This window comes from Phalacrocorax aristotelis, chromosome 6 (genome assembly GCF_949628215.1).
Source record: "Phalacrocorax aristotelis chromosome 6, bGulAri2.1, whole genome shotgun sequence".
Taxonomy (NCBI): Eukaryota; Metazoa; Chordata; class Aves; order Suliformes; family Phalacrocoracidae; genus Phalacrocorax; species Phalacrocorax aristotelis.
This window is the reverse complement of record NC_134281.1, coordinates 42,526,891-42,544,238: the sequence shown is the minus strand read 5'-3', so window position 1 is coordinate 42,544,238 and position 17,348 is coordinate 42,526,891. Positions and strand designations below refer to the sequence as shown.

General features: G+C 38.9%; 1 protein-coding gene across 32 annotated transcripts in view; it reads left to right on the top strand.

Annotated features, from left to right (window-relative positions):
* NFIA (nuclear factor I A) overlaps window positions 1–17,348 on the top strand; it is a 252,269-nt gene that overhangs the window by 196,640 nt on the left and 38,281 nt on the right. For 22 of the 32 annotated variants that reach the window (XM_075097421.1, XM_075097420.1, XM_075097429.1 and 19 more), the window contains one exon: window positions 8,644–8,772. The exons of the other annotated variants lie outside the window; for them this stretch is intronic. In XM_075097421.1, the coding sequence (XP_074953522.1) occupies window positions 8,644–8,772 (129 nt within the window). The remainder of the gene's footprint in view (window positions 1–8,643; window positions 8,773–17,348) is intronic. 32 annotated transcript variants of the gene reach the window in all.

The window sequence follows — 17,348 nt, the reverse complement described above, 5'->3', positions numbered from 1 at the left end:
CTTGTTCTCGGTGCAGTCATTTTGTGTTGGTTGGGGGGATGTACCAGGTGTCCCTCTCACATGGGTTCTCCAGTGTCTAGTAAGGAAAGAGCTCGTGCCGAGCACTTTGCCAGAGTGACAGCACTGGAGGGAGCACTTACTTGTTACCTCTGCCCTTCCCATGCCTGTTTTCATGAAACTTGCAGGGACTTTCTCCCCGTGAGTTCTCTGCCTCTCTGTCAGATGTGTTTTAAATTGCTCAGCAGATGAGAGAGGTGTTGGGCAGATCATGCAAGCAGACCTGCAGACGGCATGGTCATACGTGGCTCCTCTGGAAAGGATACCAAAGCCGAACTGCTGTGCTCTGCCTTCTCTGCGATGGAACATTTTATTTTTTCCAGGGGGATTCTTTGTTCCTCCCAGAATCCTAAAGCCATTGGGAATGCAGAAAAACAAGGCTGATTTCACCTATCTGATACCACCTGCCTGAGAACCGATCTGTTGGAAAGCAGTTTAAGTCTCTGCTGCCTGGGAGCTTCCAAGCCTTCCCCAGGAGCTGATGGTGGCAGGTCCGCAGTGCCATTCTAGCAGGCGCTCACCAGCATACAACTGGCAATGGACGCCTCCAGTAAAAAAGCACAGCAACTGTAGGTCAGGAAAAAACAAATTGTTTTTCCTGTTATGGAGAAATGACTGTTCAATCCTGTGACTGTCTAACCTGGGCAGTCATATGGTAAAAAAACCAAGAACCACTGGCAGCAATACATAACAGTTCCATGAGTACACTCTTGACCTGTCAAATTATAAATCCATTTCAGTTTGGTATGATGTACATTAATTCAATTTGCAACTCTTTCTTTCTTGGGAATAATGTATCAGCTCTTCACCTCAAATTGTGTAGAAATCAGGTGACTTTACAGTACATGGTAAATTACCTGAGCTATTTTCAATCCTGACCACAGGTCTTTTATTAATTAAAACGTATGTTCAATGGCAGTGGAGACTTCAAAACTAATATTAACACCAAACTTAGTCTTTTCATCATAAAAGTAATTTAAAAACATTTCCATGCAGTAACTGAGGTCACAGGTCCAAAAAATCTGCATATTTACCCATCTGCATCTGATGCCTTTAGTGTTTAGCAGCCATCATTATTACATATAGCCTGGATAACCAATGATATTTGACAACATGCAAGTAATGAGCAAATTATTTTCGAGAAAATAATTTTTTAAAAACCTGCAAATTTGACTCCATTCTCTTCAGTTACTAAAATTCCCTTTAGTATCACTTGCAATTTAGCATCCATATGCATCTCAGGAAGATATAGTTGAAACATAAATCTATTCTGGGTGTTTTACTTGCAAAAATATCATACCTCAGCTATAATCATATGCAAAGACTTTTTAGAGGGCTTTGTAAATGCCATCCAAATTTATGATGGCATTTTTTGCCTTACAGCTATAGATGTTCCATCCCCAAAGCACCCACATAAAGGTATATTCTCCTACGGATGGCTGCAGTTTGTCCCTGCTGCTATATCTAATCTGCCAAGTATGCTGAAAAACTCTCAAATAACATTTGAAATTAAACAAATGTAGTAATGAATTTTAAATTATGAGATGTCTGAAGACGTCATTAGAAATTTTGGTTGTTCTTATTACAGTAGGCATTTATACAATACAAAATGAAACTGAAACTAACGTTAAATCGAAGGAAAAATTATCTTGCTCTTTATTACACTTCTCATTAAAGTTTTCAAATATAAAACTCATGCAATTATATATTGAAGAAGTTGGTAATATCTTGACTACTAGTTTATTAGTTATTGAAAGAACCACTTGGACAACAAAGCAGGAACAAAGGCTATCTTAAGAGATCTAAAACAGTCCAGATGACGCTGTAAACATAGATGCAAACAGATAAGATAATACACTTTATGGGAACATTTAAGGCAGATTTTAATGGAGTAGGGTTTTAAAATAATTATGAATCTTGCGTTGCTCAGTTTTAAAGTTCTGTAGACAAGATTTTCCATTGGTATAAGCTGATATTTCTCCTTTGTAAATAAGGCAGTGCTCGTTTACAAAGGAGAAACTTCAACCTTCTTTTTCCTAAGTGACATCAGAATTTTGATTCTAACTTGAATTATCATTTTTGGCTAAAAATTGCTGAGGAGTCCAAAAGCATTTAAAACCTAAAGCCATTGAATCCATTTAATGCGCCTTTGGCACCTCACTCTCTCAGTCCTTTTTGAACATTCTGGTCCTCATTTTAATCAATCTCTTTTTATTAAGTTCTTTGGCTCATTTACTTGTACGTGCATTTGCTTTGTTTTATTTGGAACATTTCTTTTGTAGTGTCTTGAAAAAGAGTTGTGACATTTCTTTTGGATAGCTTCTTAAGTATCTGGCAGTCACCTATGATACAATGTTGATGGATATGGATAGATTAGCTCTGTTTTCCTGATGATCTGTCAGATGTTGAGTTCTGAGGAAACTGGTTGTGTGTGTTGGTGATGCATATGCAGTAGTTTGATAAGTGGCTAGAGGGGGAGCTTTCATTTTTCTTCTGTAAAATCACTGTTTATTAAGCTGGATTTAGTCTTGTGAAGCGAGGTACCCACTGGCAGGTAGTTAATCAGTGATCATGGTAACTCAGAATGTGACCAGGGGAGTGAGTATCCATTCAGAACATAGAAACTAAAGAGCATTTCATTAGGATGAGTGGATTTCCATCTGCATTGTATTTTGTGTATACTGGAGCAACTAATACAGTAAACTGATGGATGGCAGTTATGATCATATCTCAGCTGATGACAAATAAAGTTTGCTCAGCACTAAGTAGAACAGGCTTACTATGATTGACATTAGTATAGACATCAAGATTTCAAGAAGCTTGAAATTAAGAATCCCCCAGGAAATAAAGCAGCTGATCAGCATTTCTGTTGATACTGATTTCAGTGAAATTGGTGGAATAATTTGCACAGAAGGATGAAAATTCCTTGAAAAATTCTTCCCATATACCAGTTTTTTCTTCAACAGCCAACTTATTTTTCTGCATCATCTATTTGTTCTGCATGTTGTTGAGGTCACGGTCCACCTGCTAATATCTGAGCTTCTGTGATTCCTTTTCATAGTGCCCCTTGAGAATGAAGATTCAAACAATATTTCATTCATAGCTTTTGTTACAAAATATCCATCAAGAGTCTAGTGGCAGAGAGCTACTGGGAATATTGGGGCAATTATCCAAAAGTCATCTTTGGAGATTAATATTAGCTGGTCTACCAATCTGGTTAAATTGAGACGGAGTTATTGTTTAAGATGTGTGCAGTTAGAACATTGTTAGTAATTAATCGAACAAAATTGGATGGATATACAGATATAGATACAGATAGAGCTATAGATTTGCAGAGGAGGGGAACTGTTCTCCTCTTACACTGCTGTGTCTGCATTCACTCCATCAAAGTTAATCCTAATTTCAGTACCTCTGTTAGTAAGGTGCACAGGTACGTGGAAAATAGGTTCATAGATATTTATTTGTTCTGGGAAGCATTTGTGCATTCAATTCTCATGCATCATTTTCTGGTCCATTTAAATATATATCAGCCTCATACATGAAAATTTGAAGATCTTTAGCTGTACTCAAGGAAGACTTTTATGTGGTGCGTTTCTAGTACTGGCAAACATAAGGAGGTAGAGGAATTAAAATCATCACAATGCTCCAGTGCCCCTTAGAAGATGAGGAACATGAAGTATTCCTGTGCATTCACTGATAAAACTTGGGCTGGAGGTTTGCGAAGTGCAGAGTTTTGGAAAGTCTTACTGCGGGACTTCAACATCCGTGCAATGGCTCCAGTAACAAGAGTCTCTCAAGGACAAGGATCCCATTTACGCTTGCATTATGCATTGAGCAGAAGGGTGTGATGCATGATGTGGAATGAACAAAATAACTTGTGTGTTTAGGGAAATGCCAAATTAATGAAAATTCAGAAAGCTCTAATGTTGAAAAGGCACACAAATTCCTTGATAGAAATATAATGCTGCTAACAGTTTCAAGATTATTGTTGTCTGAATTTTCTGCTTATTGTGTACGGCCATTAAAATTCTTTTCAACTGAAAAACCAATGTCATATTAATATTTCCTTTTGGAAAAAAATACGAAAGTACACATCTTGTTCCATTTAGCACCATCATGGTCTTTGATCTTGTTTCCTCTGTCCTGTGAAAGAAACACATTCATGTTAATGGGAGCAGGCTAAGACCATATATGTTTGGCATACATATACAATCAAATGAACTCAAGTACAGTAAGTTAAAGTAGCACACCCACTCAGACTTCCGTCTGTGTTTTATGCCACAAAACCCTTTATTTTCTTTTTTATTTAGCAATTAACTTTTCCATTTATTCTGTAGTTAAAAGCTGCCCTAAGATGAAAATAGACTAAGTCTGATTTTCTTCTCTGGCACTCTAAATAACATTGAGAGGAGACTCAGACCTGAATTATGAAATCTGTGTTTCCTAAAAGTGCCAGGTGTGACTGATTTGGACGACAGTCCTGTACACAGAATAGTAAGAAACACTTTTAAACCCCACCTGGGTTACCCAGCCATGGTGTTCTGGCTGTTCTTGTTTATTCCTTGCTCAGAGCAGATGGATAGAAAGAGGCAGGGAACGGGGAGGATCCTTGGCTCCATTCCCTATTCACCGTCCAGCACAGCTGAGAAGGATTGGGGGATATTGCAATTTGTTGCTGCCCTGCACCAGAGAAGAGACAGAGGAGAGTCAGGGCTCAGAGGTGTCCTTGTGAGTTGGCACTACCCCTTCACTGGGGCCATGTGAAGTGCTGAAATCTGGTCTTCAGTGCAGTAGTCCCCAATATTCATCAGCTCTCAGGAACAATGATGAGGAAAGCCGTGCAAGGCAGCATCATCCTCCCTGGGCTCTGCCCAGGGTAGCTTCAGTTTTAACTTTTTCATTTCCTGCATCCCTGAGCAACACAGGAGGGGAGGCTGCAGACTGGGGACCACTGAATGTCATCACATCAAACTCATTAGGTATGAAACAGAAGATCTTTAAAACTAGCCAAGAGTCTCAAACATGGGTGCCAAAATTAAACACCTAATTCCATATTTAGTCATTTGTCTTAGTTCCTGCCTTACAGTTGTTAATATACACCATGCCATCTCATAGGTGGCCTGATGTTCCTACCACCAGGCACCTACAGTGCTAACTCAAATGTTGAGACTGCTTACCTAAAAGTGAGACTTGTCATGTCAGGTTTAAATTTTTCTGGGTGATTAAACCTGAGTTCCCTTGCTCTCAGGTCCAGAAAGGAGCTTTGATAGAATGACCAGCATTGTAACATATGGCTTAGCAAGGGGGGGAAAAAAGAAAATTAGTATTAGAAATGGATGGACTAAAGAATACGCAGGATATATCAGGCACATTAACCAAACATATGGTGCTAAATGAGATTTTTTTAAAAAATGCAAAAAAATTGACATTCCTGGCAGTCTCAAGGATAATGTGACATGGCTGTGATAAATTTAGAAGAATGGGACATATTTTGGCTTGTTCTTGGAAACCTTTTTCTTGCATGCCGACTGTATTTCTTCTTTTATTAACCCATTCAAAGAATGTTTGAATTTTGCTGCTAGAGCACCATGCTAGCGCAACACAAAATGTGAATGATGCTAATTGCTTTGCACTGCCTAACTTTCTGTCATACCCTCCTCTCTTAAAGGACAAAACATGCTTTGGAAATGAGCTGGCAAGCTCATCTTATTCTTTCTCTTGGTCAATATTAAGTGATGTAATTAAGCTCCTGTTTGCATATTCTTCTGAACTAGGAAGCAGCCATTTTTTTCTTGAGATCTGATAGATATGATCACTCAAAATAAAATGTGTCAGTATAAACCTCAAACAAAATAAAAACACGGTAGAGTTGAACTGTTCCAAACCAATACATTTCAAAATGCCCTGAAATAAATGAACAAAGTAGTGATAATAATGGCAATCAGAATGATAATAACAAAAGTAGGAACCAATTACTAGTGTTTCAATTTGTCTTTCTACTCAATTTTATGACATAGTGATACATTAAAATCTCTATTTTCACATGAAAACAGCTGTCTCAACCTTACAAAATCCATCCCCATATGAATGTAACACTGCTCAGCATTGCCGCAGTGCAAGGTTATTCATCAGTTTTGTTGTAGCTCCTCAAGTTGCAGGGTTTGGACACAATCACACAAACTTTCTATAGCTTTAAACCATATACCACTGTTCTCTCTGCCCCTTCCCTCTACCATGGTTCAGATGAGGCAAGCAGGTTCTTTAGCACATGGGTAAAAGAATAGCTCCTTAACTTTCTCAGAAGCTTTATTTTCTTTCCCATAACCCTGAAGAGGGTATGCAGCTAGAGGATATGGGGGAAAGCAGGTTGTTCATGAGCCAGAATCACATGGTCCATAGACTTGAGATCCTGCTCCTTCCACGACCTCTGTTGCTTGCCCAGGGCACAGGTATTCCTGTCCCCTCCTGGATCTCTGCTTATAGGCTGTGCAACCGTCAGCTGCGTGCAGGGCGTTGTGTCTCCCCGCAAGAGCACGACCTTGCAGTTAAAGCAGCTCACAAGCACTTTTACTGTGATAATCCCTGTGCATAGTCACTTGTTCTGTCCATGATATTTTGTACTTAGAAGGGTGGAGCCTGCGATGTTAAAACCAGCCTTGGGGGCAAACCTAGCCCCTTCCACAGCCCAGCACAGAAGAGATGTACCTATGGCCTTGCTGCCAGCAGCGTAGTTCCTCTGCCCCCTCAAGCACAAATATTGCCACTGACCCTTGACTTTGTGTTTAGGGCTGGGGTTGACACTCATTTAGTGTTTTCATTCCCAGTTCCTCTATCGTAGGGAAATAGGGTCGACAGCACCATTGCTTCTTTTGAGTATCCTTGTCCTGAATATGGGCACTCAAACACAGAGCAATAACCAAGTTACATCCCAACATGCCATTTGAGCAGAAATTCAGCAGGCTGCATTGGAATATTTCATTGAAATACCTTAGTTCAGTCTCCGTTTCTCTCTTACCCCCAAACCAAACCAACTCTTTTTGCTTTTGTCCCTACTCCAAAGTCCTAAAGACCAATATGAAAAAAAACCACAAACCCACCAACCCACTATTTTTCTAGCACAATAGTCTGTCAGTTCTAAACGTTTATTTTTAAAAGATTAAGTGTGTAACCTTTCTTGCTCTGAGGAAAAAGCCACCACAACAGCAACCCTTTGTAGCAAACACTTTCAAGAAAGCAAGCTGCAAGTACAACACTGGAACTCTAACCACTCCCTTTATTTAACTTTCTGAAATATATACTGCAAAACCTTACTGAAACCATTAAGACCCCAGCAGTGCAGCGTATAAAGTACAATAATGCTCCTGCATATTGCAGTCAACATCCCAGGGACTATAAAACTAGTGTTATTAAATATAAAGTTAATAATTATTGTCCAGAGATAATACTGTCCAGGCCTCTCTCTTTCTAACAATTAAATTCTATAAAATACAGAGTTGGAAATAAGGTTGGATGAATTTGCTAGTGGAAGTTCAACTTCCACATTATCTGATATTTTGCTTTTGTACCTGAAACATCAACTATTCTGCACCTTTGTTTTGCTATATCCCTACAGATATGTAAAATGTCTGATGTACTGTATATACTGTAAATTATGTGTTTTCAGAGTATGTGCAGATAATCAGAATACCCGTATGTCTCTACAACTGTAAAAATATAGAGAATAATAGACACACATGCATATTCTTCATCTATATTCTGTAATATTCTTTTATCCAAGCATAAATCATATGCAGAAAAGGCACTATATTCATTCCACTAATTTCTTCAGTGCCACAGGCTTGATATGATATCAATAGGAGTTATTCTTACAGAGTATAACAAACTGGTCATATTAGCGTTACACCATTTCTGCCTGTCCATGGCAGAGGTTTCACCCAATGGCAGCTTAACTCTGAGTTTCGTTGGAAGCCTTTGATATAGTTCAAGGGCATAATAACAACTCTGAACTAATTCCGGTGTGGCTTCTAATATCAAGACACAAATACCATTCACCCTTTAAAAAAACTGGAAAGCAAAAGGGAACCACATAAATATATTACTTTCAAATACCTTTGAAGTCAAGAGAGTAAGGAAAGGCAGAGTTTGAACTCAGGAAACTTTATTCTCTAGTTGTGCCTTGAGTCGTGCAGCACATTTAAAGATCCATTTGCAATAATCTACTAAACCAGTGAGTGAAAGACAGAACTCATAAAAAGCCTGTAAAAATCCAAATGCTCCAGCTATTACAGATTTCTAAAAATAAAGCAGAGTAGGTTTCAGTAGCAATAATAAGCTGCATCTTATCCATATTTCAGATTTAAAAGAAAAATATGGCTGCCTTTTAGTACTCATTGCTCAGAGCAAACCATGGCCACTTCTTCCTCAAAAAAGACCACAAATAAAGGTGAGCTTTCAGCTCGCTGTTGTATTCCATTTCCTTTGTCCTTTAAGTTTATCTAGCTGCTTCTGCACCCACTTTCACAATGCATAGGCTGTCGTTCCATGACCTAGCATTATTAAATTGCACTTATCAATCATTCTTGCCAGGAATGCCATCGCCAACTACATTAAAGAAGTCAGAGAAGTCTGGTTTCAGCAGTCCCTCGCCTTCGCAGACCTCCTCCCTTGGAACGGCTTTCACACAGCACCATCGACCTGTCATTACAGGACCCAGAGGTGAGGCCTAACCCAAGAGCCCCCAGGCAGCTTAAACATTAGCCACGGCACCCAGTGTCCATCCCAGCGCCTTTCCACAGAAAGTCATCGCCACAAGTGACCCACCCAGTGAGAGGCTGTACTTCAAAAGCTTGATAAACGGAGGTTTTAGTTGTCAAGACTTGCATTTGGTTTTGCTAGGCTGGGCTTTTTGGTAAAATGCACGATGACCATTCAACAGTGCCTAAGGTGGAAATGCTGGTTTCTGGGGACTTTGGTTTTTTATTTGAAGAGGGTGGGGAAAGAGGCAGAATGTGTTACACAGAGCGTCTTCTCCTTGTGTCATTGCATAACAGATTCAGTCTAACTGTTGGAGATAGGGACCCATCACTCACTTCTGAACCACACCTGTCTTCCACCACTATGGCTTTGTTTCTGCCAGTCATTTAGTGCTCATGTTGTTGGTATTAGTGTGCTGAAGAACCGCCTTGTTAGGGGACTTCTTTGAAGTTGGTTCCTGCAATGCTTCGGCTGGTTTTCTTCACAGTACTCTTCTGACTGACTGACTTTCCAAGTAAAAAAGAGGTCCTCTGGGTTTAGATGTGCTTATACATTTTTTGTTAGAAAGATGCATTTGCATTTAGCCTAGAAAGCTAAATGCAATACTCAGTTCACATTTGAAAAGGAACTCACTTGGGCATAGTAATATACACAAATGAACAAATCTTCTTACAAACCTCATTGGAAGATATAAAAATATGAATGAATGGTTGTGAGATGTTTCTTTCTGCTATGAAATTTTGTCTCATTTAGAGAAGATTTTTAAGGAATTGGTGGAATGGTGAACCATAAAAAGACATATTAGCAATTCATATTAGAAATTATTTTGAAATGTCTCTTTGGCATTAGTGTGGTTTTACTGAGGGCAGCATAGACTAGGAGGAGCCTCTTTGCACAGTCCAGGTGATGCAGTGTGAAGTAGTGAAATTGCTCTAAGTTGAAGCGAGGTCAGAATTGCACTTCTTGGTTATCTGTGCTTTGTTAAATCTACTTATTGTAGTTTGATTTGTTGTGTTTAATCCCATAAAAATTATTACCCTTAGACACATCTAGATCCTCGGAAGATATTTAGGCATCTAAGTTCTATGCAGATTTCCCTTGAAATTTGGGTCTGAGCTTTCTGGCAAATATATCTTCTTTTAAAAGCCTTGATAATTGGTGATATAAGTATTAATAATATGAATGTTCCATTAACATTATATTCAGTGCAACATCAGTGGATGTGCACTATTTTGTAGAAGTTCAGCCTTCTAGATTGGAGTCATTAATTGATCAGTTAATAGGCCTTTATGTATTTAGTTATGTTTTACCTCACACTTACTTTTTAAGATCATTGAATGCCTTTTTCTGCCCCTGTTTAGACCTTTCGTATTTTGGATTTTTGTGTGGTTGAGAGAGGAAATGTATCATGGTGAGGTCTTATTTACATCTCATCTACAGTCTGTTTTAACAAAACTTTTTCTGTGCACCAGGAGATATCCATTGGCTATGTGAGAAGAACATTCAAAGACAGCCAAAATTTGAAAAAGTAAATACAATTATTACAGTTCCCAAATTTTGTTTGTTTGGAAGGAAATGTCTTTACTAACTCCATAAAGAAGTAACAGTTTCTTATCATCATGGTTCTTAACAGGTTAAGCAGAAACTGTTCTTCTGCAACATCATTTAGAAGCATCTTCTATTTTATGCTTGTTCACAAAGTTTTATAGACTTTTAAAAAAAATCCCTCTGAATCCATCCATGGATTCTTTAAGTGTCATCATCCTGGAAATATCTTCTTCCAGGGTTCGTTCTTTTTCTTTTTGCACATTCCTCTTCAATATTCCTCTTCCACAGCACACTGGCTGTGTTTATTTCTCTTCTACAAAAATCGTTCTGATAGTAAAGGGTAATACACTAAGATGGATTATTTTCTGCAAATCCAGCTTTGTTCTTTATCCCATTGCCTCCAGTGTACTTTAGGACAGTAAGCAGAAGAGAGAAGCTCCTCAGGTATCAAAAGTGGCAACATAAAGAGTATAATGCAGTCACATAAGAGGATATAATCTTGGAGCAATTAATATCCACCAATAATTACTGGAAAATGTACCTTTCTGCGGAAATGATAGCGGTAATGTAGTACACACATGTTGCATTCTCTTTGGATACATATGCATTATGTAAATGGTCAGTGGCAGGTCATTCTGAGTGGTCTTCAGGAAAGTAAAAGCAGGATTTAATCTTCGGTCTGCAGAGATATTTCAGAGAAAGGAAAGTCATGAGTAAGTAGGTCACCATCAGAGTAAGTTCCTCAGCCAACTAAACGATTACAAGAAGGTTCAATCTCCTTCTGATGTTCGTATGTGCAAGTTTATCACTTGAATGTGTATATGAGATGCATGTGTAAAGCATGATCAAAATAGACAGCAGAGAAGAAGCTGTAGACTATTCATGGCAGGTGTTGTCATTGACAACCACTAATTTATAACTTCTGAGGAATATTTCCGAATCTTTCACACACTTCCAAACATTCCTTAGACCATAGTGCACGTCTTTTGCTGGGGTATCCCAGGATACTGAGTGCCTTTCCATTTATTTCCATTTTGGAAATAAAACTTGCTTAGAGGGGGAGTAGATCCTTAAGAGGATTTCTTAGCTATAAGGTGCTTCATTCAATGAACTAGTTGGGAAACCTCTGTTGTCATTAAATTGTCTGTACTGTACCGTGTTGTGTTGTGGAAGGCTGTGCACTAGTCTCCTATCTGTACTGGTGCTTCTGCCAGTACTCAACCCAGCTGGGCAGTAGCCAGCAGAGTATCTGAGCTGGCTGACCAAAGGACCAGATGTGCAGTGAGTGCTGGTACATGGATGCCAATGCTTCAGTGGCTCCTCAGTAGTTCCAACAGATGGTGGTAAGATCCAAGTTTCTTTGGTGATAAGCTAGCAAAGTGATTCATGGAGCCTCACTTGATGATGGCAGTTTTTTGGGCATGACTCTATGAATGCACCATATGTCTTCTCTGGACCAGCGTGGTTAGGATTCGGTGTCTGGCAGATGGTAAATTGATCACCTATAGGGTGGCTTTAACATCACTATCAGTTTTAGCATTTATTTCAAAGCATTGAAAATTCAAGCAGTTAGATCTCTGTCTCCTACACAGCATACTTTTGTTACCTGCAAGTTAGATTATTTGGTGGTCAGCGTAGCTCACCACAGTAGTCCAGTATTGCAAAGCCATCATGTATTGCTGGCATCTTACAGTTTCCCAGACATTAGCCCACTTGAGCTCTTTACCAGAAAGTGAAGGATTTAAATACTATGGGTGACAGCAGTATTTACTTAAGTGGTTTTAGGCTTCTATGTATTGCTACTTACACTCTAGCAACTTTATATCTGGAGCTGGCTGAAACGTTAAATTGACCACGATCTTGTAAACTGAGGATATACAGCAGCCTGTGCTGTTGAGCATTCAAGCATTTCCACAGAATGACAGCATAGATCCTGCAAGCCAAAAAGCAAGGAAGAAAAGGCAAGGAAAGAAAAGAAAAAAAAAAGAATGAGATGGTATGTTAGGAAGATAAATGAAGGAGAAACAAAATTACAAGAAACAAGAAATACAGCACAAAGAGAAGAACCCAAGGAAGTGGGTGAGTGAGCAGAAAGAGAAGAAGGGATGAACATCAACTAGTGGAGTGGTTCCTATTATGTTAATATCCTCCATAATAAGCATTACCATTGAGATTTTGATCAGTACATGGCCTACCAGGGAAACTCTGCAGGATAGTATTCTCTGTTCGTGCCAAAGTGGCAAAAACTGTGTGTCACATATCTGGGAAGACATTGTGCCTTCTCTATCAAAATTCCCCACAGGGTCACCAAAATATCAGTGCCTGTTAACTGTCCCACCAGCCAGCTTCAAGTGAATCAAAGTGGTAATTCCTGCTAACTTGCTCCAGAGCTACACAGTGTAAAAGGACATTTTGTAATATCCTATTCTGTACAACTATCTGTGGCTGCTCCTTAATGCTGTCAGCTGGCACACTAGTGTAACCTTCTAATTCCCTTTGCATTTTGACAAAAACAAAGCAGTGGAAGTTCATTCTCATACAGACGCCTCAGATCAGGGGATGGTAATGTAAGACAGTCAAAAGATGAGAACGCCGCACCAAAGGATAAGAAAGTTGAGCAGAAATAATAAATAGCATAAGACTGACCAACAGATGAGCATTGCTTTTGCAACAGTGAAAAGCAGTGCTCCAGTTTATAATGTCAGGATAGCTGACTGTGTAGGTGAAGATTTTTATTTTCTCCACTCACTTTGAAATAATATGATGCTGAAGGAAAAACAGTTGCTTAACAGATGGCCTCAAGGTCAGGGTTTAGTAATTACTAGATACCCTACCCAAACTGCCATCTACTCCCATATCCCAGGCAGGGGATGGCAGAGAGGAAGGCTTCCAAATGGTTAAAGCTTCAGCTAAACAAAAGTCAGGAACCGTGTAATTAAAACTCTACCTTTGTTGTATTGTAAAGAGTTAGCCTGTGACATAGGAAATATTTAAAGGAGCAGGCTGTTCAGCTAATTTGTGTGTGAGTGAACTGCTTAGACAGTCCTATCCTAAATTAACTGTAAGGCCACCCACTGAGATTGCCTCATAAAGGGCCATGATTGCTCAGCTTCGTTTTGTATAACCGTTCAATAATTACTAGATAAATGCATAACTAAAAGCTCTATTACACTAATAATTTGTACTGAGATAGATGTGTGGGACACCATGCTGGGTTAATTTGTCATCCCTGCAGCAAACTTCTGAAGAGGGCTCTTTTGCAGAGGAATTGTGTTAATATGTTGCTCCAGTGAGGACATGTTAGAGCAACAAGATGATTTGGTCGCTTAATCTCCTAAAGAGGCAAAATGCCTGGAGGGTAAGTGCCAGAAAGAAGAATGGGGGGTGATTAACACAGTGGACCCAGATTTAAACTCATCCTGACAAAAGCAGCTGATCTAACTGAGTAAAAGAATGAAAAAGGGGAGTGTTAAAAATACTAATAGGATTTCATGCATCCCTAAAAAATAATATAAAAATTAAGTGCTGCAGGAACAAAGTATTTTACCCATGCTTTTACTGATTCTGTGTTCAGTTTCCCTGCTCTCTTTGATGTATCCATGAAGTTAAACTACATGCTTTAAACAGTGCAGTGAACTACTAATATTTTTATCTCTGCTTTATGCTAAATTCTTCTAGCTTCAGACACACACAAAAAGCACATTATTGCTTTAAATATGGAACCCATGTTTAAGCATCAGAGCTCTGGATTTTCAACCTCCTCTATTGACAGAACCATAAATCATGTTAAAGTTAAGTGAATTACTGTAGCGTGGAACTATAGCTTTAACAATGTTTATGTAGTATCAGCTTACCATCTACAGAATGAAAGGGGAAAAAAACACTGATATTAGAAATGGGAATGTGGAGTCCTATTAACTTAACAGCAATATATCACTCCAAAGTCACAGATTCCATTACCATGCCCTTTTTAGTATCAAAGCAGAATTATATCATCACACACATAAAGGTTGTGGTTTTTAAGAGAATTTACATTTCTATTGTAAACTTATCAACTGCATTTCATTATAAGAAAGACATGATATATTCTCCTAGCAGTAGTTTTTATCTTATATAGGGGAATACATCATGTGTATTAAAAACAGTAATAATATGCAAAAGTTGCCAGCATTTGATGTGAAGTAGGAGTTCTACAAATAGATTAAATTAGCGTTTTTTGACCTCTAGCTATGGTCTTGGAAGGGAGGAGTGCTTTCTATAGGTATGATTTTTATTCCTGCACTTATGTAATTACTTCTGTAGTATTCTGATCTCCCAAAGGCAGAAGAATTTTGACATGTTTTAAAACAATCTGCTTAAAATAGCTAACTTAACTGGCCCCCTGCCGATGCCAGAATCTGGAACCAGCGCTCAGTTCAGCTCTACAGGTTTTCAAAAGCAGCCTGTAATACTCACAATCCAGAGTACACCAATAAACCTTGTGACCAAGCACAGCTTTAAGCATATTTTCCTTTTGCTAGAAACTCCGTGGGCCCTGGCGAAACATCCTTCTGCCTCCCACTTGCTACTGCAAAATCTCTTCCAAAAGAGTATTTCTGAACAAAGGGTCCAGGTGTCTTATACCACTCTTCAGAGCGGCAAAAAGGGGCTGATAGCCAGCTCTGTCTTGGAGATACCATGGGTCTGTTTTTTCAGCAGTGCTTAACTGACCACCTGCACTTGACTTCTGGAGCTGAGAGATGGATGTTCTGCAATTCCGTCCTTCTTTTTTATGTCCCTGGGCAGGAACAGATCTTCCATACATCATATTTAGGGTATTTGTATGTATCTTGAACTGGTCAGCTTTTAATATAATATTTTTAATGTTTCATCTATGTTTGCCTATATAATGTGGAAGTAAGTATCAGCAATACCTAAATTTTACCCATGCTAGGAGGGTAAGGCCTATTTTTGTTCTCCATCCCCATGACTTCCCAGTCTTGTCACTGTAAATGGGAATGCAAGACAGGATCAGTTTGACTTTAGCTCATCCACAGACCTGACAGATGTGTTACTAAACAGCCACTTTGCAGCATTATGGGACTTAAGCAATGCTTAAATTTTCCACTGATCTGAATTCCCTTCAAAGGGCTGGACCTAGGACTGGTCAGTCCTACCCTCAGCAGCTCAATATTTAAGTAGAGGCAAGCCCTTGCTAACCTGAATAAGAGCTTGCTCTACGTTTATCACCCTAAAGTCTATTCCTAATGGGCAGTAAGAAAAACAGGGACTTTCAGAAACCTTTGAAAGAGTTACAGGGACGCAGCTTCCATTGAAATTCAAAAGCACTTAATGAATTCTCTCAGGACCTCTGCAAATCCCAGCCCAAGTTTCTTAATTATTTTTTTTCTTGTTTGGGCAACTGCTTTCATCACAAAAATCTGTGGGCTTAAAGCTATTGTTTTAGGCTTCTATTCTTTACCTCTTGTATTGTATTATACATAGAAGTGTAAGTTCCTTTCAACAAATTTGGATTATTGCCAGATCTCCTTATTAAAAAGTCACTCTTCATATTTCCGATAAACACAGCTGTTTCATGGTGTTTGAAAGCATTTCACATCAGCCAGCATGGTGGCTTAGCCAATTAGTACTCTAATATGGTCAATTTTCAGAATAAGTACCTTTGGGGTACAAAGGGTGGGATACATCTTGCATAATTTGAACTGGCACTTGCATCACTTAAATGCTAGGAGAAAGCTTACAGCATGCAGGGAGTTAAAGCAACATAGAAGCCTGAAGTGGAAATATCTAGCAGAACAAACTGTTCTATAACATTTCCAGGGAAATGACTTTTAAAAAATACTTTCTTAATTGTAATGAAGCCAATTATAATGGCCTCAAAAACAAGCTGATAAAAATTATCCTGTTTCATTATGATTATAATGTTACTATTTCTAGGAAGATTGATCAATGTTTAATGAGCTATTAGTAAACTAAATTATCACTTTATAGAGAAGGTATCCGAACATTGTGCCCTAATGAAGCCAGTCCACTGTTGGCCTGATCTGATGGACTAGCCCTTGTCCCTGTGAAGGAACAGCGGTTTTGATCCTCCAGACCACTACTTATTTGAACAGGCGAGGAGTGCAGGGTGATAGTAGGCTTTTCCTGAGTGGGAGAAGAGCAACACTAAATGACCCTTTCAAAGACTTCAAATGACTTCATGAAGAAAGAAATTTCCTCCAGTCATCTGGACTTGAAGGGGTTGGCAAGGCTTTTTGGAAAAGGAGATGGAAGGTGGATGGATCAATATGTCTCCTCCATATGTTGGGCTGTGCTGGTGGAGAATCTGTCTGAGCACTGCAGGTGCGATCACAAAATCCCTTTACCACATCAGTGAGCACTCCTTGGGAGAAAGGATCCCATGCATCTTTATTAGGACTGCACCTTTGTTCCAGAAGGGTCTGAGAAGGATACTAAATATCTAAAGAAAACTATAACCTGTTTCAAATTAACTGATTCTTTATTATCTAATCATTCAGGTGAATAGAATTTGCAATTTTATCTCTCCTTCATTTGCCTTAGACATGTGAAATGCTAACGTAATCAATGAATGCAACTTACTTTATTTGTTCGTTATTGGCTACTACAAATCAAGAAGGGAAGAGACAAGACAGGCCTGCATAATCAGGCAGATGAATTCAGCATTCTGAAAAATCCTCTTACTTCTGTGCTGCACAGCACCACAAACTCATAAAACAGTAAAAAATCCAGTATAGCATGCAACAGCTGTACTGCATAATTACTTGGCCCAATAGCAGTAGTTTTAAAATACTGGTATATCTGTTGCAGGCCACCATACATTATCATCTCATTTTCAATAAAAAGTCTGGGATGTTTCAGATGAGCTTCAACGGAATTAGAATCATGTGTTCCTTGAAATATTTATGCTTGCCTTGAGATGGAAGGATAATTCCTGCCTCCAACCCCCACACACAAATAACAGATTT